Source organism: Lepidochelys kempii, chromosome 3 (genome assembly GCF_965140285.1).
Source record: "Lepidochelys kempii isolate rLepKem1 chromosome 3, rLepKem1.hap1, whole genome shotgun sequence".
In the NCBI taxonomy this organism is placed as follows: domain Eukaryota; kingdom Metazoa; phylum Chordata; order Testudines; family Cheloniidae; genus Lepidochelys; species Lepidochelys kempii.
In genome coordinates this window covers 209,004,183-209,027,113 of record NC_136382.1, presented here as the reverse complement: position 1 = coordinate 209,027,113, position 22,931 = coordinate 209,004,183, and the positions used below count along the sequence as shown (strand labels likewise).

At 51.6% G+C, this 22,931-nt stretch overlaps 2 protein-coding genes across 11 annotated transcripts in view; one reads left to right on the top strand and one right to left on the bottom strand.

Moving 5' to 3' along the window:
• Window positions 1–2,714: 2,714 nt before the first annotated feature.
• Window positions 2,715–13,313, bottom strand: MRPL2 (mitochondrial ribosomal protein L2). 4 transcript variants are annotated; one of them, XM_078852381.1, is made up of 8 exons: window positions 13,079–13,313; window positions 8,627–8,716; window positions 6,298–6,466; window positions 5,673–5,814; window positions 5,327–5,442; window positions 4,621–4,731; window positions 3,587–3,660; window positions 2,715–2,987 (listed from the first exon to the last, which is right to left on the bottom strand). In XM_078852381.1, the coding sequence occupies exons 2-8, from the start codon at window positions 8,693–8,695 to the stop codon at window positions 2,775–2,777; spliced, it is 894 nt and encodes a 297-aa protein (XP_078708507.1). In that variant the 5' UTR covers window positions 8,696–8,716; window positions 13,079–13,313; the 3' UTR covers window positions 2,715–2,774. The 4 variants fall into 4 exon arrangements, with proteins under 4 accessions (XP_078708507.1, XP_073195958.1, XP_073195959.1 ...); XM_073339857.1 differs by lacking the exon at window positions 13,079–13,313 and adding an exon at window positions 9,083–9,182; XM_073339858.1 differs by lacking the exon at window positions 13,079–13,313 and adding an exon at window positions 8,987–9,074.
• A 161-nt stretch (window positions 13,314–13,474) lies between these two features.
• The window catches only part of KLC4 (kinesin light chain 4), a 49,492-nt gene continuing 40,035 nt past the window's right edge, over window positions 13,475–22,931 (top strand). For 2 of the 7 annotated variants that reach the window (XM_073339851.2, XM_073339846.2), the window contains exon 1: window positions 13,476–13,660. The gene's annotated coding sequence lies outside the window, so the exon portion shown is untranslated. Of the gene's footprint in view, window positions 13,661–22,931 lie in introns of all 7 variants that reach the window. The other 5 variants (XM_073339852.2, XM_073339853.2, XM_073339855.2 and 2 more) reach the window with 3 other exon arrangements.

Sequence of the window (22,931 nt, the reverse complement as noted above, 5' to 3'; positions counted from 1 at the left end):
ACTTGCTTTGGGGGAATACATCATCCTTGTAATAAGAACAGGAGGACTTACGGCACCTTAGAGACTCACAAATTTATTAGCGCATAAGTAAGCTTTCGTGAGCTACAGCTCATTTCATCGGATGCATGCCGTGGAAAATAGAGGGGGGAGATTTTACATACACACAGAGAACATGAAACAATGGTAACACCCAAACACCCATTGTTTCACGTTCTCTATGTATATAAAATCTCCCCACTGTATTTTCCACTGCATGCATCCGATGAAGTGAGCTGTAGCTCACGAAAGCTTATGCTCTAATAAATTTGTTAGTCTCTAAGGTGCCACAACTATTCCTATTCTTTTTGCAGATACAGACTAACACGGCTCCTACTCTGAGATCTATCATCCTTGTAATGTTTTCATCCTTCAATAACAGATACTATCAGCCTGAAACACCATCTTAAAAGAATTTGCAGGTCTTGAAATCTCATTTTTACAGTTTATAAACTGAACTAATTCATTGTCTCCGGTTGGGACCCTTGTAACCTCAGCAGTACCTCAACCAATCATCACCCTTCCACTCAGGCTCATTTGCATGCCATGGTAGAAATGAATCCATGACGGGAGGGGAACTATGCACGTCAAAAGTTTTTACTGGCAGATTCCTTGGTTCACAACCACTGTGCCTCAGGGTTCTGGAGCTGCCTAGTAGCAAACTAAGGGCCAGTTTGCCCTTACATTCCAGCTGTTTTGCATTGCCCTGGTATAGCCCCAAGCAACCAGAGCAAACTGGTCATAGGTTCATCCAAGATTCCTTCTCAAGGTGGCATCAGAGTTCTACCTTCTTGGGCCTGGTATTCTGCCATTATTTTTCCCCCATACCCATCCTGCTAAAGCCTTTCTCCACAAGCCTGCTGTGAAGAGTTCCTCAGTGTTCTGCTTGGAGGGGCTGAAGCCAACACTTTATTTCATTTGACCCCGCCCTCCAGGTAGTGCCGTTACTAACAGAACCGAGCACATTAATTTTTCGGTTCAGTGGTCATGCTAAAAAATAAATAAAAACAACATTCGGGTCATTTTGAACAGAAACTGAATTGTTTTGTTTTTTCTTGCAAAAAACAAAACATCAAAAAAACCAAAAACAAAACAAAAAAACCTTTGTCCGGGTCAAACTCAAGGTTCAAAATGACATTTCATTTAAACAATTTTGGTAAAGTTTGGTTTGAAAATGTCAAACCATAACACTTCAGTGTTTAAAAAAAAAAAAAAAAATCAGCCAACTTGAATTCATGAATAGTTTTGGCGCCCCCCCAAAATGTACTCTTTGCCAAAAGAAACACCCAGATCTAGTTACTCAGAGGGTATTTCATGGTGCTGTGACTTGGCTGGCCTGACTCTGGAAGGTCATTCTAGGCTCATTCCATTAGAGGCAACTTGCTGAGGTCTGTAAAGCAGTAACACAGCCCTCCCTCTTACAAAACATGACTGCCGGACTCAGCCCCCAAGAAGGAATCCTGTTGTAGACTCAGGTGGGAAGGCCCAACTCCCCCAGTCCAAAAAGTTTTATTTTGGGATCTCTGCATTTCAGGTGGCCAGGTTTTATGCATGGATTTTTCCCTTTTGATTCTGGGTATCACAGTTCTGAGGTTAACTGCTCCTCTGATCCCCTTCCTGGCCTCCTTAAGGGCACCCATTCAGGTCTCAGGCTTCTTAGCCATCACCTCTCTCTCAGGGCACAAACCCATATCCATGTCCCTGTCCCTCTAGGCCAAGGATTTAGGAGTGCAATTCACTGTGCTCATCCCAGCAGGTCTGACCTTAGTCCAGCACCTGAAATTCATTCTCTCCCAGGGACAATGACAAGTTCACCAGGGACAAATCTCTGCTACAATTGAAATTTATTGTGAGAAAGGCCCAGCTGTAGGAGCATGGACCCATGCCAGGCCTCTGTACAAAAGCAGCACCACGTGGCTTTCTAATCCAAGTCCCCCCAAAGGCAGCTTCCCCATAGGAAAGAGAACGAGAGTGGCTATCTCCTCTTCAGAAGGGCAGCCCAGCAGTATGTACCATCCAGCCATAACCCGAAGGAGAATGTTGGGACTGTTCCAACCTTACTGTGGGATATCTAGTAGGTAACTGGATGGCACCCCCATCGTCGCTGCAGGCAACAGGACAGGGGAGTGGTTATGTCCCCAAGTTCAGCCCCTCCAGAGCAGCCATAAGATAGAGAGGGATGCAGATTACTGCAGCATCTCCAGCACCAGGAAGCAAGGTTTTTGGAAAGGGTCCAGTAACTTCAGCAGGGAGGGGGACCTACTGGTAGGCTCTGACCCGTGAGCAGCCCCCAACACCTTCACAGAGAACAGGATCTTTACCATGCTAGGCCCAGGAGGTTAGGTTGAGTTCCCTTGCAGTGGAGAGGGCTCTGGGAAAAGGGGAAGATACACAGACTAGGTTTCCTGCAGATGCTGAAGGGGAGAGAACACAGGGCAAATCCATTTAACACTCCAGTCATTCATTATCCCCCCCCCCCCCCACCTCTATGGCCCAAGGCTCAGATGAGCCCGGTGGCTGGGAGTCAGCAGCCCCATACCCACACTCTAGGGGGTCTGAATATGCCCGTAGTGCCAAGGCTAGGTTCACAGAAGCAGTACGTGGAGCCTGCCCCCCAGGACACTGATCCCATCAGGGCACTCCTGCAGCTTTGCACAGAGCAGATGCTGTAGGACAAGTGAGAGTTGAGGGGCTGATTTTATTGAGAGCCATTGAGGGGCAGGCACCAGGGCCAGGTGTCAAGCCCGAGCTGCTGCTGAGGGTAGGTTGACGTAGCTCTTCATGGGTGGGAGCGGTTTGATCTTGCGTCCCGCCCAGCCGCCCTTGCGGTGCCATAAGCCACTGCGCGGGCGCTTCCCCAGCCAGCGGTTCCGACCAGCTTTCCCAATGATCCGCTTGTTGTGGTCAATGTTGGAAACTCGCCCCACGGTGGCTATGCAGGTCTCCAGCACCTGCCAGAGGAAGAGAGAGGCTGTGAGCGGGAGCCCACCCGGGGCAGACAGCGCCCAGGATAGGGGTGCCAAGGGAGAGTTCTTGGCCCCTGCTGCCAAGAAGCTGCTTTGCCTGCGCATACAGCCACAGCCCCAACAGCTCAGTGTCCTCTCATGGAACCCCTCCCATGTGTGGGCGGCCTGGCAGGCACTGGTCTACCACCACTGCACCAGAGCAGGTGCCTTCCACTGCTGGACCCTACCCATGGGATGGACCAGGCTAGAGAATACTACTGAGACAAAGACCAGAGGCTAGGGGCCAGCTGGGAAGGGGATTCCCTTAATCTAGGGCAGAGCTGAGAGCCAGGCCTCGTCCCTGGGCACTGGCTGCCCTGCCTGCCTCAGCTCGGTGGCCTGTCCACATTGGGAATACGTATCCAGGGCCACATCTCTGCTCCACAGGTCTAGGCTGCTGCAGAGCCCATACAGCCAGCACAGACCAACCCTCACATTTCATCCTCTGGCTGCTGATGTTGCAGACTCAGCCAGCAGCGACTGCTCAGAGCCCAGGGCAGAGGCGCATCCGCCCGCCACCCTCATCCCCACTCTCCCCCCTCTACCTGCATGTGTCTCTTAGAGGGCAGCTGCACGATGGCCGTTCCATTCACCTTCCTCAGTAACACCCCACAGGTCCCTGTAGCACACAAGGAGAGGGCAGGCTAGTTTCTGGCTTCCCTTAGCAACCGGTCTCTTGCCAGCAACCTCCTCCCTTAGCAAATGGTCCGCTACCAGCAAACCAGCTGAAGCCCTCTGCAGTGCCTCAGAGAGAAGTGGCTCTATCCCAGATGCACAGAGCCCACACCTCTTCCCTTGTCACTGAAGGAGGCTGGGGGAGGGGACAAAGGCACTCGGGATTTTCATACACCACAAGAAGGGAGTGTTCCAGACCCATCAGGTAAGGAACCTCTGCCACCTGGCCTGGGACTGGGGCAAGCAGACAGCTTTGGGAAGGGCTCCATGCCCTGGGAGTGCCCTCCTAGGAGCATGGCTCACCCACTGCGACAAGATATTAACTCCTTCCCCAAGCAGGAGTTGCTGTTTTGGGATGTCAGCCCTCACAGCTGAGGCTAGGGGAGAGTTGTGTAACCAGCAAAGAAATAGGAAATATTCTCCCCATCCTGGGGCAGAGCTGCCAGAGCAGGGACCTTGAACCAAGATGGTGAAGGAGGGCAAAGGCCCAGGATACCAGCCTGGAATCAGCACTGGTTCTCTGGTATCACAACACCCACAGGTCCCCGCCTCCCCGGGACTGGGCAACCCCACCGGCCACCTCCAACCAGCACCTGCAGGTTCCTACATCCCCGTGGCTGGGCTCCACAAGCTGGTCACGTCAGACCAGCACCTGCAGGTCCCCGCCTCCCCGGGGCTGGGCACCCCAAGCCAATCACCTCAGACTGGCACCAAAGCCAGAGGAAGCTGCTCAGTCCCCAACAAGGTGGAGTGAGGGAGAACCTAGGATACAGCCTGCCTAGAGGCAAACCAAACCAATCATCTGGCCTCTACTCAACCCCATCCAGGCTGCTCTCCTTGAACAGAGGAACAAGACCAGACCTGCTCTAACGCTGGTTGTGATCCTGGCGAGGGTCCATCTCACCTGCTGCTCGGATGTACTGTGCTCCTTTCCCAGGGTGGCTTTCCAGGTTATTGATCAGGGTCCCCACAGGCAGAGCTCCCAAAGGGTATGCATCCCCTTCATTGGCAGAAACTGAAAGACAAAGCCCAGTCAGTATGCTAGCACTAAGTCAGCTGATCAGAGCGACTCCAGGGAGGCCTAAATTGGGCTTCTCCAGCTCCCAGTCCCAGCAGAAGGCCCCACAATAACTTCTCACCTGGCCTAACCCCTCGCTCCACAGGGGGGCCAGCGCAGGCTCCAGGGCAATGTCTTAGGTTTGGGATTTTGCCTCATCCTCAGGACAGGCTCTCACACCAGGATGAGAACATCTGAAGTTCCTCCAACTGTCATTCAACATTTCCCCTCTAAGATTGTTCTCCCAACCCCACTGTAGCCCTGAATCAGAGGGTCCTGGCTGGTGTCCCAGAGAGCTGGCTCCCTCCAGCTGACACCGTATCCAAAGCAGTTACAAGTCCCACTGTAGACAGAGTGATGTGGTATGACCCTGAGAGAGGGTCTCTATGGGCATGTGCTGCACTAACAGTGAGCTTGAACAGCTATGCCCCATGCAGGCATGGTCAGCATCTTGCCCCATGACAGATGCTGTTCTGAAGCTTGTGCAGCCCCTGTCAAGGGGAGCCAGGCCCCATGCCCTAGGATTCACCCAGAGCAGGTCGCCCAGGCTCACCTGCCATCCTGCCTATGTGCCCCGAGGTTTTGAGGAGGTCGCCAGGCTGCATGTTTTCTGTCGCAATGATCCAGCGTTTCTGCTTGCCACCAGCCACCAGGGCGATATCAGCCGACCTGACAGAGACAAAGAGGAGCTCAGTGAGGGCACTGGGGTGACTACCAGCCTCACACCTGGCTCCCACAGCGTGAGAAAGCTTTACCGTTTACCATAGGCCCCACAGGGCCTCCCACCCCACACAGAGCAGCCAGGCCTATGCACAGTCCCCCTCACACCCACATGTGGCCCCACACCCCAGAAACGTCCCCAAGCAAAAACCTGATCCACACTCCACACTGCTGCTCACCTGCAGGGGTCATACCGGACCTGGATCACCTTCTCCTCGTAGGGGCCTGACTCAGCCCCAGGTCCGTAGCGCAGCCGCTGGAAGTCAATCATCCGGTAGCGCTGCTTGTGCCCCCCGCCAATCCCATGCACAGTGATACGACCTGCACAGACAGCCAGAGTCAGACAGCCATCCTTGAGCCAGCTCCACCCACCCCTGGGCCCTGACCCAACTCCCCAGAAAGCAACCACCCCTCAACTCCTTCAGGAGATACTGATTCCCACCCATGTGCTGCCTCCTGCATCCATTCACACACTTGCTGTGTTTATGGAAGAAAGCATCTGGCCATACTGGGTCATTCTAACCCCCCATCATAGCTTCCTGCAGCTCACTGTCCCAGCATAGCCTCGATGCTAACAGTGCACCTGGACTGCATGCAGGAAGAGTGGGGTAAACAAACAAGACAGAGCCCTGGAGAGCAGACCCTTCCTAGCTCCACGGCATGGACTTTGGGCCATTAACGTCTCTGCTTCCTCTATTCCCCCCCCCCTCCCCCCGCCGGGTGAATGGGGTCCCTTGAGCGTAACCCTGAAGCCCATTCTCACCCAGTCTGGTGGGTTGCAGGGAATCTGTACTCTAGACATACCTGTGTGATCACGGCCACCTGTCTTTTTCATGCCAATGGGTCTGGTGGTGTATTTGATCCTGCATTTCCACATGGGGTTGTTGGTGGAGAGGGTGGATGAGGTGCTGAATCCATGGCACGCAGGGAGGAGCTTCCCCCCAAGGCAGACCAGCCTGGGATGTTGGGCAATCTGGGAAATCCAAAACAAACATGAAACTCCGAGAACAGAGCCTCCAGTCCCAGGTTGGAAGTGACGGGGACTTACAACTGAAATACCACCCCATAGGGAGAGCGTCACGCACACTGTTACAGTGGGGTGAAGATGGTGGATGCTGAGCGCTGCCCTGTGCTCTCCCTGCCCATCCAGAGACAGAGGAGCCTCAAACCCAAAATGTAAACATTGGCAGACTAGGGAACGCTGGCAGACCAGGGAACGTGCCCATGCCCCCTTTACTCTGCTCCTGTGGGGATGGCAATAAGAACTGGGCACATCACAGCACCTCGCCCCCCTCTAAGGAGACCTGCTATCCTCTCTGTGCCCAGCACAGCTCCAGCTCAGCACCCTATCCACACAGCCCACCAGCCCCTTGCTGTGCTCTGTGCAAGGCTTGCTGCTGCTTGGCACAGAACACCCAGGGCAACAAGGCTGAGGGAGGAGTAACATCCTGCCAGCCCCCGCCAAGGGACACTTGACAATAGGGACCTGAGGGGCAGAATTAAGGTGGGAAGTGTTACCTTAGTTCTGCAGCACCTGTTTTCCAATGGGTGTGTTCTTGCAGCAAGGGGGATGTGAGGGGGCATGTTTGTCAGTGTTTGAATTCTGGGAATTAATTCCCATCGTGAGAGGCTCAGGAGCACAGGGTAGTGCTGAGCACCTCTGACTTTCCCTCCACCCTAACAAAGTTCCTCTTTATATGGGAATTTCCTTGGCTTTTGAAGAAAGTGTGGGTTAAGGTGTCAGCTCCCGCTGCCTCTGCCATGCACTGAGCCTCTCTGTTCTCAGCTGCATGCATATGCAGGTGGGGGCAGAGGTTGTATTTTGGGAACCCCTTCACCAAGTGACCCCACGTACACACCACACTAACTCTGCCACTCATGTGCCACAGCAATTTTCAAGACAATGTGCCTAGGCATCCAGCTTTTAAAGCACTTTTTAACAAATTGCTCTAACGAGAAACCCTGCTGCAACCTCACCTACGGACTTGAGGCTGCTCCTCCATGCTAGATACACAGCTGCAACAGAGACACCTACAGCCCCAAACAGCTCCTGCCTTCAGCCTAGCTTTGGAGCAGCTCAGCCACTCAAGACAAGAGGGGACAAATCAGACAACACTTGCAGTGGCCACATCTGCTGTCCCCCCCAGTTTAAAGGCATTGGCAACTGGCCTCAATTGGGATTCCAGCTCCGCCAGAGGAGAGGAGTGATGAGAAAATCCCACTTGGAGCAGGCACAGCCAGTACCAGGAGTCGGCAGGACTATGGCCCCGGGAAGCCACTGGGGAGGATGCTGATACTGTATAGTACAATCGACAGTTGAGTCAGTTGGCAAAGCTGCATGCGATGCCTCCCTGATAATACACTAGCAAGTACTCCTCTCACTCAGCACAGGGCCCGACACTGGACAAACAGACTGGTTCTGGAAGGCAGGTGGCCGTTCCCCTTCCCTCCACCCCCAACCTCCCCCAGTCTCGGTCACCCCCACCTCCTTCACTCCTAACGCAGAATGGTCATACTGTGCAAACTGGCAACCCAGGTACTGGGAGATCTGCCCACCGCTCCCCTGGGCTCCCCATTTTTTACACTCACTCATGCATCTGTTTCAAACTAGATGATAAGCTCCATGTTGGGCTCCAATCCTGAGTTGTGTCTCGGGGCTCTACTGCAATAATACGTAATCAGTACTAGAGCTGGAAGGAAAGAGTTGGGCTTCACTTGGCTCTGGGACACACTCAGCCCAGCCGCCTGGTTACCAGGTTGGAGACTCTGCTTCAGACACTGAACAGCACAGGGAACAGGGCTCATCTCCAGTCCCGCTCAGCAATCTGGCCAGACTGGGCCTCCTCAGGAGGGCAAGGCCCATCTCAGGGAGGAAGCTGCGGCCGCACAGACACCACACTCCAAGGAGAGAGCAGCAAGGCGGAAGGACAAGGAGGTGGGAGGATCTGCAGGTGACCCCAGCATCGGAGCCCTTGGAGCGGCACAGACAGCTGCAAGGAGCTGCTCACCTGTGAGTCACATGTGGGGCAAGCCCCCCCCAACCCGGCCAGGCTGCATCAGGACCTGTCTTGTGGCACACGCCCACCCACCCTCTCCCGCCCCTCCTAAGGCTGAAGGGCCGCGGGGCCGGTACCTGCGGGAGGCTGGGGGCAGAAGACAGCAGCAGGGCCCCTAAGGCCCGGGTCAGGTTTGACACAGACATTGTGGCAGCACGGCCGGCTGGCTGGGGAGAGAGCAGAGACAGCCCATCAGCAATGAGCAGGCCCCCCCCCACGCGCGCGCGCCCAGCCCAGGTGGGGGCCCCCCACGCGCGCGCGCGCGCCCAGCCCAGGTGGGGGCCCCCCCACGCGCGCGCGCCCAGCCCAGGTGGGGGCCCCCCACGCGCGCGCGCGCGCCCAGCCCAGGTGGGGGCCCCCACGCGCGCGCGCCCAGCCCAGGTGGGGGCCCCCCCGCGCGCGCGCGCGCGCCCAGCCCAGGTGGGGGGGGGCCTTGCCTCACGCTCTCTCCCCCACCCCAGAGCCCGTGGTGGGGTGGTCCCCCTCGCCTCACGCGCCCCCCAACACGGAGCTGGCGGGACCGAACCACTCACTGCACGGCGCCGCCGCCGTCACTGCCCGGGCCCCGGCTGAGCATGCGCGCGCAGCCCGAGGGGGCGGGGCCGGGAGAAGATCCCGCCCCTCTGGCCGTGACCGGCGCGGTCCCGGATGGAGCCGGGCCCCGCCCCCAGCCAGAGAACCCCACTGCGCGCGGGCGGCAGGTGCGCGCGCCGGCCGTCTCTCTTCACACGGCCCCCAGGCAACCGCTGGAACTCGTTGCCAGGGGATGTTGCAAAGGCCAAACGTATAACTGGGTTAAAAAAAGAATTTGATAAGTCGGTGGCGGGCCCTTGGCCCAGACGGTCACAGACGTTCGCCCTAGGCCTGTGGCTGCCAGAAGCTGGGAGTGGGCGGATCACTGAGGGATTGTCCTGTCCGTTCCCTCTGAAGCATCTGGTCGGGGGCCTGGAGCAGTTTGTGTAGCGGGGGTGCTGAGAGCCCTTGAACCAAGCTGTGAGCCCTGTGTATGGTGGAAACTGCTGCCAGCCAGGGGTGCTGCAGCACCCTCAGCACTCCTAGTTCCAGCACGCATGGCATTTGGCACGGACCAGGGGGAAGACAGGCTCCTGGGCTAGATGGGCCAACGGTCTTCCTTTTGCTCCTTGAGTTATTCCAGCCAACAGAACTGTTGCATGCAAATCCGCCATACAGCAAAGGGTAGTGATGGACTGGTTTACCTCTTACCTCGCTTAAGAGTCACCAGAGCAAATGCCCTGAAACTGTGCGTAGGCTAGTATAGACATACTGGTCATGATGCCACAGTTAAGTTCTGTTTTCTACTACTTAAATAATCATAACAACTAGACATAGCACTCAATAATATAGATCAGTTACACAGCCACATTTCTTCAAATATAGCCTGTGTAAAAGATTTCAATCAATTTTGACTTGGGGGGGGGGGGAGGAATAGATCAGTGGTTTGAGCACTGGCCTGCTAAACCCAGGGTTGTGAGTGCAATCCTTGAGGGGGCCATTTAGGGATCCGAGGCAAAAAAAATTGGAGATTGGTCCTGCTTTGAGCAGGGGGTTGGACTAGATGACCTCCTGAGGTCCCTTCCAACCCTGATATTCTATGTATAGAAAGTTTGAAGTGTCTGTGTTAGTCCATTGTTAAGATAAAGAAAAGATACATAATTTCTTAAATTAACTTTTACCTGTACATTTTTAGAAAACTCATTCTGTGCCCCAAGAGTAACTGCTGTAGGTTTGAGGAGGAAATGCTGTGCTTTTCATACAGAATAAAGGAGTTGACTCCCTTCTTTAAGTGCAAATTGGAAGTCAGCCTTGACTATGGAGTCACACCCTCTGTAATTCCCCTAATTGGTATTTTTCTTGCTGTTGGGGTGGGGAGTCTTGCTTGGTCTGGGTCTTGTTATTGCCAGGTATTGTTGGGTTGGGTTGAGTGTCATTTTGCTATTGCGGAGGCCAGAGATGCACTGGGTATAACTGGGCTGGGGCTTGAATCAGGTGTCAGTCCTGAGAGGAGTGTAGGTGGAATTAGGCCTGTGTTTGGCAAGGGGAGCTGGGCTACATTTCCATAACACAGAGTGTGCTTGGTGAGTAGAATTTGGCTGGGTATGTCTGGCATGGCTGAATGGGGACAGGTTTTCTTAGTGCAGAGTATGGTTGGCAAGGGAAATTGGGCAGGTTGCCTTAGCACCAGGTGTGGTTGTTGAGGGGCCAAATTTCATAAATTTTAAGGCCAGAAGGGACCATTATGATCATGTTTTCTGACCTCCTGTGTAACACAGGCAGGAGACTCTCTCACAGTGATTCCAATATCAAGCCAATCACTTCTAGCTGAGCCTTTTAGAAAGAGATCCAGGTTTTATTTCTAGAGTCCAAGTGACAGAGAATCCTCCATGGGTTAGTCATTTTCATGGTCTAAAATATACACCTTATTTCTAGTCTGAATTATAAGATATCTCTTACCCACGTAGGTACTTGTAGACTGGGAATAAGCTTCTTTTGAATAAACTAAGTAGATTGAACTTCTTTAGTGTCTCACTATAAAGCAAGTTATCTAGACCTCAAATCATCCTTTTAGCTCTTTTCAGAACTTTTCCAGTTTCTCAAAAAGTTCTTACTGAAGTGTGGATGGCAGAACAGGACACGGTATCTGGTAATGTGCCCATCAGTGCAGTAAACAGAGGTGATGCCATCACATTTCTACTTAATGTTCTCCTACTTATACATCCAAGGATTGTGTTGGCTCTCTTAGCCACAACATCACACAGGGAGTTCATGCTGAGTTGGTTATCTGTCATAATCCTGAAGTCCTTTTCAGGGTCACTGCTGTGATGTTGCACTCTATATGATTTTATGAAAGTATGCTGGTGAGTGTGAATATAATGTAACTAAAATATGCTTCATGCAAAAAGTCTCTTATAAGGTATCATTACAAAGCTAATAATCTACTGAGTGTGGTAATCCTATTTGTATAAATGTATCACTCTTGTATCTGAAACTAGAAATATAAAATATAACTCTGAGGGCCAATTTTAATTATGCAAAGTGTGGGCCATTAATGGTGGTTTGGAATCTTGATTGCTCCCATCAACCAGGACAATTGACTGTGGATGGCTCTGTTTGCAGGCAGGCCTTCCTGGAAGTCAGACTGGGAGGAATGAAGGCTTGGGGTCTTGTCATCTGAACTGGAATCCATCTTTAACCTGGTGGTTTTCCATTGAGAAGGAGGGGTGGGAACCCAGAGGGACAAAGAATTCCCGCTTTATGCAAAAGATATATAAGTGGGTGGAACAGAACAAGGGGGAGGCAATCATGAGAAATTCCCTAGCTACCACCTGAGCTGGAACAAGAGTTGTACCAGGGGAAAGGATTGTGTCCAGACTAGGAAGCCATCCAGTCTGTGGAAGAAACTTATTGAAACATCTCTAGGGGTGAGATTTTATCTGTATTCAGTATTATTACTGTACTACACATAGACTTGCATGTTTTGTTTTATTTTGCTTGGTAATTCACTTTGTTGTGTCTGTTACTACTTGGAACCACTTAAATCTTACTTTCTGTATTTAATAAAATCACTTTTTACTTATTAATTAACCCAGAGTATGTATGAATGGGGGGGGGGGGGAACAGCTGTGCATATCTCTCTGTCAGTGTTATACAGGGCGGACAATTTATGAGTTTATCCTGTATAAGCTTTATACAGGGTAAAACGGATTTATTTAAGGTTTGGACCCCACTGGGAGTTGGGCATCTGAGTGTCAAGGACAGGAACACTTCCTAAGTTGCTTTCAATTAAGCCTACAGCTGTTAGGGGATGTGGTTCAGACCTGGGTCTGGGTTTGCTGCAGGCTAGCGGGTCTGGCTCAAACCAGGCCGGGCACTGAAGTCCTAAGTTGACAGGGCAGGAAAGCAGGAACAGAAGTAGCCTTGGCACATCAGTAGGCAACCCCTTTCTGTGATCCAACCCGTCACAACTGCATTAAAGATAAAGTCCCCATGTTGTAAGTATGACCTACTTTATTTTTTTCCGCGGCCTCGTATTTGCCTTGTATTAAAACACATGTTGTTTGAGTGGGCCCAAGTTACCAAGTGATCCTGATGACTGACCTGTCCTTATAATTCCATACCATTCTGACAGTATTTGTGTCATCTGCATATTTCATCCGCACTGCTTTTATATTTACTTTCAGATCTTCGATAAAAATATTAAACAGTATTAGGCTAAGAACAGATCTGTGTGGTACCCCCCCCCCCCAGAAACGATTCCTTCGCAATTCCTTTTCGCGATCTGTCAGCCAGCTTTCAGTCTATTAAATATAACCTGCATTCATCACAGATCCTGCTTTACTTTAAACCCGTGCCACGTGGGACTCGACCAGGGGACGCGTTTGGACTTCCGTAAGCGAGGTCCACACCAGCGGTACCGTCCTCCGAGCTGGTCGTCTCTTCAAAAGACCCCCCCCTCGAGTGTGTTTGACGAGGCCTACTTCCCCAAAACTATGTCATGCGGCTGGACGCACCTCCTTCGCACATCAGCCCGGCCGCAGGCGCGCTGGCCCCGCGGGGGCGGCCGCTCCCCCTGGCTGGCAGCGGTTTCCATCAGACGCTGGGGTGACAGTTTGGTTCCAGGGCTCCCAGCACCCCCACGAGACACACAGCTCCAGCGCCCCTGCCCGAGGGCCGCGAGGCCAGGCCTTGCAGGACCCCCTAGGTGGCAGGGAGCTGGCAGCCCCGGCCCGGGCACGAGCCCCACCACCACTGCAAGGGACCAGCGCGTCTCCGCCGCGCGCGCGCGCGCGCAGCGCCCGCAGGGAGCGACTCGGCCCCGCCCCCCCCCCCGCGCGCGCGCGCCCGCCCGCCCGCTCGCTCGCACGGCCAACGCTGCGGCGGGGCGCGCGCCCAACGGACGAGCCCGGCTCTCACGCGGCTGCGGGGGACCTGTCAGAGCGGCCGGGCAAGGCCGGGCGGTTGCTAGGCCACGTGACGTGCCGCCCCGCGGGGCATTGTGGGAAGCGGCTGCCGGGCTGAGGCGACCGACTTGGGTTTAAAGGGACCGGGGCCGGCGGCGACGGTCGGAGCCAGGGGACCCCGCCGAGTGAGGGGTGAGTGAGGCGGGCGCCTGGGACTGGCGGCCCGAGCCCCCCCGTCCCCGCCCCGAGCGGCTCGCCCCTGCCGGCCGCGGGCCTGGGGCGGTGACAGGCCCGGGGCCAACTCTCTGGCCTGAGCGCCCCGGCGCCGCCGCCAGCCGGCCGGAGCTGGCGCGCCCGGTCCCGCGGAGGCGGCGGCCGCGCCGGGGCCCTAGCCCGCCTGGGGAGCGGGAGTCGGCAGGGGACCCAGCTGGGGAGCGGGTGAGGGCCTGTCTCCGCTGGGCCCGGCTTCCCGGCGGGGCACCGGGCCGCCCGCTGGCAGGGGCCGCTGGTGACAGCCCGTGGCAGGGAAGACGCTCCCGCACTTGGCAGGTTTCTCAATCCAGCGCAGCCGCTCCAGGGAGAGACCTGGGTGCTCTGGTGAGCCCCCCAGGGACAACACCTGCGCCCTAGGCAGCAATGGCCAGAAAGATAAAGACCCTGATTAGGGGGTAAGGCATGCGAGAGCGGGACTAAGCGTGAAAATGGCTATGCCACGGAAAGGGCACTGGGCTGGGACTTCAGAGCTCTGGGCTCTGTTCCCTTCCTAGCCCTGCCACTGGCCTATTGCCTGACCATGGACATGTCCCTCGCTCCTGGGGTGGCAGGGAGGTGGCTGGGCGCGATGGGATGCAGTGAAGGAAAATACAGTGGCTGTGAGGGGTGGCTTCCTGGCAGTCAGGCACTCCAGTGAATGACGTCCCAAGGGAAGAGGGATCACTCCTGCTTGGAATGCTTAAAACTAGACTGGACCAAGCTCTCAAGAACAGAGACCAGTCCTGCCCCTGGCGATGGACTAGATGGGACCTAACAGGTCTTTTCCATAGCTAGCATCTCAAAGTTTGGCCTGAGGCAGAACTAGTGTTGCAGGGAGAAATCTTCCCAACTTAGGAAAGGGTCTGACTTGAGTAACCAGCTGTCTGCTTGCCCTTGATACGTGGCAAAACCATCTCAGTCAATGCTTTGTGATGACCGGTCCAGGACACGCTGCCCTAAAGTGCAGGGTCTTTCTGCACAGCCTAACTGCAGGGGGCACTTGGCCAGCTCTGTGCTAGGATGGCAAGGAGGGTCTGGCAAAGGCAGGAGAGTAACCAGGCGCTTCACCTGTCCTGCATTCTGTGTGGCTTAGCAGGAGCCCTAATAATCAGTGAAGGCAGAGCTGTGTATGAAACCCATGATGAGAGTCCAGGTCTGGGTAAGAGGCAAAGTCCTGAATTCAAGCTGGGGCAGAGCATTCTGCTGCTGTTGAAGTGGGGTGATCCACGCTCTCTCTCACTGTATGTAGTCTACTTGTCTAAACTAATAATTAGTAGAAAATTTACACAAATTGGACATCCTTGTTTGATTGAAGAGCACTTTGTATCTGCATACAAGTGCCCCTTTGATTGTTGGGAAGGCAGCAATCAGTGTTACCTTACCCCAGATGCTTACAGGGGAAAGAATCCGGGTCAACTGAATCAGTGCAGACTTGGTTGACTGGGAGGCTGGGTGGACACAACATAATGGAACAATCGACATACTCCACTCTGATAGCAGTCAGACAAATCTCTTATTTGCTGGCTGAGAGCCCCTGAAATCAACCCCACCCTCAGGCTCCAGCATGGCAATGCCTTAGCTGGAAGCGAGCTTTGGATAGCTTTCAGGGACTGCAATTTTGCCCTCTTTGTGCGCCATGATATTTCCCAGCCATGTTCCTCCACTTAAGCTACTGCTCCCTTCAGTAAAACCCCTGCTCTGCCCTTCCAGAGATGCTTGTCTACTAAACTGTACTCCTTCTGCACAGCAGAGGGATGGGGGAACACAGCCAGCACTGAGGAAACTAGAGGCTGCAAAGCTATGGATGGCCTGCTGAGGAGCTGCACAGAAGTCAGGGCTATTCTGGGATGGGCCCATAGTTGAGGAAGCATTTCTGAGATTGGGGAGGGAGCAGCAGAGATGGAATTTAGCTGTCCAAGTAAACTGAACTTAGCTGACTAGAGAGTTGCCTTCTTTGGGTTTGTTGCACTGTAATTCAAGTTAATAGATTGCCAACTAACTGTTGTTAACTAATACCTCTGTTCATGCTGATCCTGGACACTACAAAGTCAGCAGGAGTGTGGTATGGTGCAGCACTTGGCCTTGTGTTCCTGTTTGTGTTTGAATAATTAATCCTATGCATCATGTACTGGGGTGGTGGTGTTTCATTTTGTAAAAACTTTGTGGAGTTCCCCTTTTTCCCATGGAGGGATGGGATGAGGGGGTAAAAATCTCTACAAATCTGTGTAAGATCATACTACAGGCTTTAAAAATTCCCAGCCCTTGGCTCTGGTGCTATGTAGCCATCCAGCTGTCAGGGATGCTCCATCTCTGTCTAGGTCCTCATGCCCCCCTCTGTGTTTTCTGATCATGTTAACCCTGGTCATAAACACAACCTCAGAAGTTCTCTCGACATAACTGACTGCAAATGAAAATACCCACTTTATGACCATGCTGACTCCCTTCTCTCCTCTGTGCAAAGATACCTGCCTGCTTTGAGCAGGGTATTCATCTGTATGCTATGCGTAGAGAGAGGGTTGGTGGAAGGTGTCCTCCCTCTGGAAGGTAAGAACTTCCACTTGCAGTGAGAGGGTGCATAGGAAAGGTGTAGTGGGACTGGGTAGATGTTGTTTCTGGGCAATGTCTGGAGAATGAGTTGTGAAATTATGGTCTTTTGAATGTAGTGGGTAGTTGAGATGGGCATGGTGGAGGCATTTGCTTTGCATGTGGAGGCAAGGTGTTGACATCTGGCTAGTAATGTGCAGGTGAACTGGAGGATGCTCTGTGGCCATGCAAGGTTGGGGTGGGAGATGGCTTGCAGTCCATGCTGGAACATAGGCAGGTGTCAGAGTTCCTGGTCTGAAGATTGAAGAGGGGCAGGCATGTGGTATTAAGCTTGTCTGGGAAATAGTGCAATTTTACATATAAACCTCTATTTCGGAGATTGTATGAACTGAGTTGTACGTGAGTATCCTGTTCCCTGTTAACATCTATATTAGTAAAGGCCTAGGTTTTAAGAGTAATGTTGCTTGCTGTCCACACAGTGAAACAACCTTCATTCTAAGCAGCAGGTGTGTTTGTTCACAGGGACTCTGGACTCTTGTTATCTGCTGGAGCAGCTGCAACTCTCTGGGTAAGGTACAGGGGAGGCCGGACTTGAGCTTCCTTAGAAGCGCAGGGCAGAGTTAATATTTGCTCCCCGAATCAAGGAAAGTTTCCTTTTCCTTGGCAGAGGCGCAATAATAAGACTTGCCTTATACTTTAGAATTTACTAGGTGTTTCATCTCCAGACTGAGTGGAAACCAGCCCCATCTGATGCATGAGTAAAGCTCCTAGCCCCAGAGAGCCAGGCGGATTCCTTACCTTCTGTGTGCATTTTCCCTTTACAAAAGGTAAAGTGCCGGTGGTGGGGCAGCCTGTCCTGAGAGGCAGTGTTTTTGGGGGGTAGAAGCAGTTGTTGTTGTGCAGTGCACTGTACACGGTCACATCCTCAGGCCAGGGATTGACTGTCTAGCTAGGCCATGTCTTTGCTGCCAGAAAAGGTGGTTTTACAGTGAGCTAACTAGTGAACGTTTGCTGTGTTGCCGTGGAGCTGAGATGCTGGAGTGTTTACTGTGATGTAGCAAGGCAAGGTCAGCACTGCACCCCTGCTCCAGTTGCCCTTACTGCGCTACATTGCGGTAAAACTATAGTGGCTTCTCTTTACTATGATTCTGCAGTGAGATGGCAAATGTGCGTTAATTATACCATGGTGAAAACACAATTTTGAGATCAGACACAAGAAGTGTGTATAACAAACATTCAGCAGGAGAGGTTGAATGATAATATCCCTTATTGATACCCTGAAGAAGCGGGGTAAAGAGAGCATTGGGCTGGGCTTCTCCCCTCTTCCCCAGGGACACTATATAGGACAGAGCCAGAACCCTGAAGCTGCAGGCCACGTAGCTGTAGCAGTGGGGTGGCAGAGAGAGCACAGACTAGGGAGCCATTTTAGGGAGTGTTACAATGGCAGCATGTCACTGCTCATTTTGCCCCATGAATGGGGTTGTTTTTGTGCAGGTGGACCAGGCTGAAGGGCAGGCATCTTTGAGCAAGATGGCGGGGAACAAAAACTAACTCCTAACTGCCAAGCTATGTACTTCCTGGCAGTTTGGTGGATGTCAGCCTGTCAGTGACTGTGTGGCCACCTTGTCTAGTCAGATTGTGAACTCTGGGCAGGTTCTGTCTCTCTCTTGTTCTGGGCATATACAGTGCCTAGTGATGTAGGGCCCTAGGTGCTACTATTATACAAATAGCTGGTAACCCTGCAGCACCAGAGGGTGCTATTGCTAATTTGAGAGTTCCTTAAGCGCCATGTGTTTGGCCTGAGAGTCTGGGGCAGGGCTCACGGAGAACGTGGATGAGTTTGATTCCAATGACTGATGACTGAACGTCTCACTGAAACCCAGCAAATCCTTGGTCACCTGCTGGGGGTAGAGGGAGAAGGTGGTGGCATCAGCACTCTGGGCCAGGTACTGTCTCTAGAATCCCACTCCAGAGAACAGCAAGGCAGGAAGCTTTGGTTGTAACTGTAGGGCAGGACCCTCTTGATGTATGGCGACAGCCTGGCACTGTACTATGCTTGCTGGGATTTCCACTGCCTCCCAGAGGCAGAAGCCTGTGTGGGTTTGGCACGCCATGCTCATGGGTTTTCTCCAGCATTGTTAAGTCTTGATGGTTTCTCTGTAGCCTGGCTGCACCTCCTCCCCAACCCACTGCAGTAGGGGGAGCTTGGTTGCTGAGCTGCCTAATGTCTCGGTCTCCGTGTGAAGGGAGGTCAGAGCAGCAGCAGATGCTATCATCTCTGTGTATGTAACTGCATCCTGCAGTCCTCTGGTATCCACAGCATCCTTGGGAGTAGGAATGCTAATACCTGACAGGCTTCTTCAGGAATCCAGGTATGCTCCTTTCTGGTGCAGGCTGGTGCATGGGGGTGGGATGAGTCACATCCTGGGGAAGGAGGGAGGGCTGGCTCTGTACCTTCCTGTAACAAAGGACTGTATTTGGCCATGCTTTTGCGGTGAGCTAGGCTGGAAGCCTCCTCTTGGGAGGTTCCAAACTAGACTAGGCAATCCTGGTAAATGTACAGTAGGAACACCCCTGTACTAGCCCCCAGCAATGGACTGGGTGGGATATAAGGGGCTTTTCTTTGTCTGTTGGGAAAGATCCGTGTGTCCTTGCTGCAGGACAAAGCAGGAGAGAATGTGCCATGTTTTTGCTTCTCTGTGACAATTTCAGAGCCTGGAAGTCTGTCTGCTTTCTAAAAAGCTTTTCTTTATCCTCTGCCTTTACTTTAAAAATGTCCAGAGTGTCAGGTCTTGTTTTTCTGGAGGGTCCCTGGGGGCAGGGGCTCAGCTGTAGTCAGGAAGCTCTCTCACCACTTAATTAGAGGTGTGGGAAATTTTGTACAAAGAGACCTTTTATCCCAAGTGTTTTGTGTTTGGGAAAAGAAAATCCTTCCTTTAGACCAGTTAGACTCTGCTTCCCTAGTGTTGGTAATGTCATAACCCTACTATTAACTAGGTGGCCCTCAGGTAAATGAGACCTAAATTATTATTATTAAAATAAACCCTTAAAGCCTCAGTTTACATCTTAAAAAGGGCCCAAGTCTCTCCCTAGGATGAACTTGTCACTTATTCTCAGCTGAAAATCTGTTGTTTTTCTCTTAATGGGTATACAACTAAATTGACTTTCCTTTTCCCCCCCCCCATTACCTAATCATCTCGTCATGTTACTTGTTCACTAGAATCCATGGCCTCTTTTATGTATAAATGCAGTCCCGGCCCCTCCCCCTCTGCTACCTTATCAAGGGCAGTCACCATTACAATATTTTGCTACTTGCATAGCCAACACTGTTAACCCCCCTATATACTGGGTACCAGAATATCTGGGAAGGCAGTAAAGTGAATGATTTACGAAGGTATTGGTAAATATATTAATGGTGACCACCATCTCTCTCTCTCTCTCTCTCTAAATACTGTTATGTCTCCCATCACCATAACATCTGAGCACTCAAGGGTCCCTGTGTCCCATTGCTTTATCTAGTCCTACAGCATCTGAAGTCTTGGAAGTTCAGGATGGAACCAACTATCAGGGCCCATCAAGTGGGAGAAAGTGATATATTACCACTGTATTTGCACCCATTTTAATAATGATTTAAATTTGCAAGCAGGAAATCTTGAGTTAATTCATCAGTCTTTTTAACCTTATTTTGCATTTGTACTTTTTAATTATCTTCCTAAAGAGATTTTGATTCTCATTGGTTGGTAACCATTAAAATATGAACTAAATATAGTCTTTACACTAAATTTCTTTTTGCTAAGATGGAGGATAAGTAAATGTGTATAAATCTAGTCTAAGCAATTATGTGCTTACTTTACATTTATCAGATTTTTTAATTTTTATATTTTTTACTATGGTGTATGATGCATTTCTTATTTACTAGATTAATCTCTTGTTTTGTTTCATGCTCTATTAGATGAAAATTTGAATTAAATAAAAAATGGACAAAAACACTTAAACTTTTTTTATTCGTTAAGTAAACCTACCTTACTTGTGCTGGACACATACAAATTTTTTCAAAGTGTATCATAACATATTTTGTTGAAAACTAAGGAGGTGTTTGATTGTTTCTGGTCAACACTGTAGTACGAAAAGAGCCATGAGACTGATTAAAGGATTGAAAGACATGCCTTATAATGGTAGACTCAAGGAGCTGAATCTCTTTAGCTTAACGAAGAGAAAGTAAAGGGGTGACTTAATCAGTTTAGAAGTACCTGCATGAAGAACAAAAAATTGATAATGGGCTCTTCCGTCTAGCAGACAAAGGTCTAACAAGATCCAATAGCTGGAAGTTGAAGTTAGAGAAACTCAGACTGAAAATATGATGCAAAATTGTAAGTGAGGCTAATTAACTATTCAAACAACTTACCTAAGGTCATAATGGATTCTCCATCACTGGTAATTTTAAAATAAAGATTGAATTAGAGCACAGATTTAGAAAAAACATCCAAACACAAAAGAATTCAGGGAAGTCCTATGACCTGTATTGTGCAGGAGGTCAGACTAGTCACTAGATAGTCACAATGGTCCCTTCTGGCCTTAGAATCTATGGATGTTATCTGTCCGCCCTGACTGGGTGCTTTCTAATGCAGTGGCTACTCTGGTTTCAAATGTCCAAGCAATAGGTTTCCTAGCTCTTTCCCCTGAGAAACTCTTACACAGCCTGACATACCGCTGGGGCAGGAAAGTGATAAGCACATCTTCCAGCTTTCTCATTTTGGATCCTAAGCATATGCCTGTACTGCAGTTGGACACCTGCAGCTGGCCTGTGGCAGCTAACTTAAAGTCGGGCTAAGGGGCTGTTTCATTGTGGTGTAGATGTTTGGGCTCGGACTAGATCCTGATCTCTAGGATCCACTCCCACCTTGCAGACTGGAATAAACTCCCCCAAAAACGAAGGACCTGCACAAACCTCACCACTTCCTGCTCCAAGTACAAGGCATGTTTCTTTGACCTGTCTCTTCTAATATAAACACACACGTGAATATATCTGTTGCTAACAACCCTCTTCTCCCTCCCTCCCGAATATCCCTCCACTGCACACTCTTCTCCCTCTGGAGAGAGGATGAGAGAACAAACAGCATGTGACGTGGTCACATTGCTTAATGCACTATTGGAAGCAACTCAGCGAGATGGTGATGGTGTGGTATGGGAACCTGTACTGAATGGGGAGAAGAGAAAATGGGATGGATTAGTGATTCCCTAGCTCCTGATGGAGAAATCCAGAGCATGTGTTGGACAGCTTATTGAGAAAGTCTATGAAAGAGGAAAAGACTATCAGGGTTGGAAGGGACCTCAGGAGTTCATCTAGTCCAACACCCTGCTCAAAGCAGGACCAATCCCCAATTTTTGCCCCAGATCCCTAAATGGCCCCCTCAAGGATTAAACTCACAACCCTGGGTTTAGCAGGCCAATGCTCAAACAGCTGAGCTATCCCTCCCCCACTCTTTGCCCTTCCCTGGCCTAGGGTACCTCTCTGCTAGCAGTGTCTGCTCCAAGCTCAGTGGCAGTGCGTTCACTCCACCTGACAATGGAAAGTGTCAAGCTGAATGCCTGAATCATAGCCCCTTGCTACTGGATAAGGTGAGATTTTTCTCATTAGTTTTTCCCTCCTGGGTCCTCACAGGCTTTTTGCTTTTCAGTGTGTAATGTATCTGATGGGAATGGGGAGAGGGATTCCTAAAGGCCACCAGCCTGGCTCCCTTCTGGCAAAGGGGTGACTGCTCTTATTGTGGTGAGGAATGTGGTATAAGTATTCTAGAGGGATCCCCCACTCTCAGGTCTGCCTGTCCCAAAGAGATGCCCTGCTTGAAGGACTTGAACACTTCCTCTCTGTACTACCACCTCAGGGAGACCCTATAATGCCCCAGCCTAGGTGATCTTGTGAGTGGTGCCAGGAGTAATTCAGAGAAGGTTATTGGAGACCCTGGACTTCCTGCTAATCTCCATTCAGATGGCAGGCCCCTCTTTCTTCTCATGGAGTTGGCATCAATCAGCACCACCCTCAGGAGTTCCTCAGGGGCTGAGCGGTTGCAGATTTCAACAGACTCCTTTGTATGAAAGCCTCCACTAAAGCACCCTCTGCCCTGTCCCCAGGAAGCCTGCCCATGTCTCTTCCTAGCAGAAGGGAAGCCTAGTCTTTAACTCGACCCACTCAGCACATGCTACAGGCACTGTGCTTTTGTCTGCATTAGGCTTCCTGGTTAGCAAGTGTTAGCTAAATTCTAGTGTAGGCAACCCTGGGATTGTTCTGGAATCTCACACCTTAAATGCACTCTTCCCTGTCCCTCCCTCAGCCACTGGGGTGCCTCTGGTCCAAAGCTGCTCAACTGGGGCTCCCTCATCTTGAAGGGTGAGCTCAGATGTCTGCCCTCCTCTTGGAAGCTGCTTTGCCCTCCAAAGGAACCTCGGAAAAGCTTTGCCTGCCCAGACAAAGAGCAGGCACAATGCCCTTATCAGCACTGGGGGTGCAGGGAAGGTTTTCTCTTGAGCTTGCATACAGTGAGCTTGACATTAGCACCCGTTGCCATAGAGCTCCCTTCCTGTCTGAAAGGCTGCGTACCACATGTGGACCTGCCAGCATTGGGAAAGCTGTAAGTGGGGGCTCTCTTGTAACTCCAGGGAAACCCAC

Bases quoted from the DNA above. Each gene is read 5' to 3' on its own strand.
- MRPL2 (XM_078852381.1), bottom strand. From the start codon at position 8,695: ATGTCTGTGTCAAACCTGACCCGGGCCTTAGGGGCCCTGCTGCTGTCT. The intron at 4,732-5,326 runs GTGAGCCTGGGC...TTTGTCTTTCAG, and splicing joins GCACATAGGCAGGATGGCAG to TTTCTGCCAATGAAGGGGAT. The intron at 3,661-4,620 runs GTGAGATGGACC...TGTGTGCTACAG, and splicing joins ACAGTACATCCGAGCAGCAG to GGACCTGTGGGGTGTTACTG.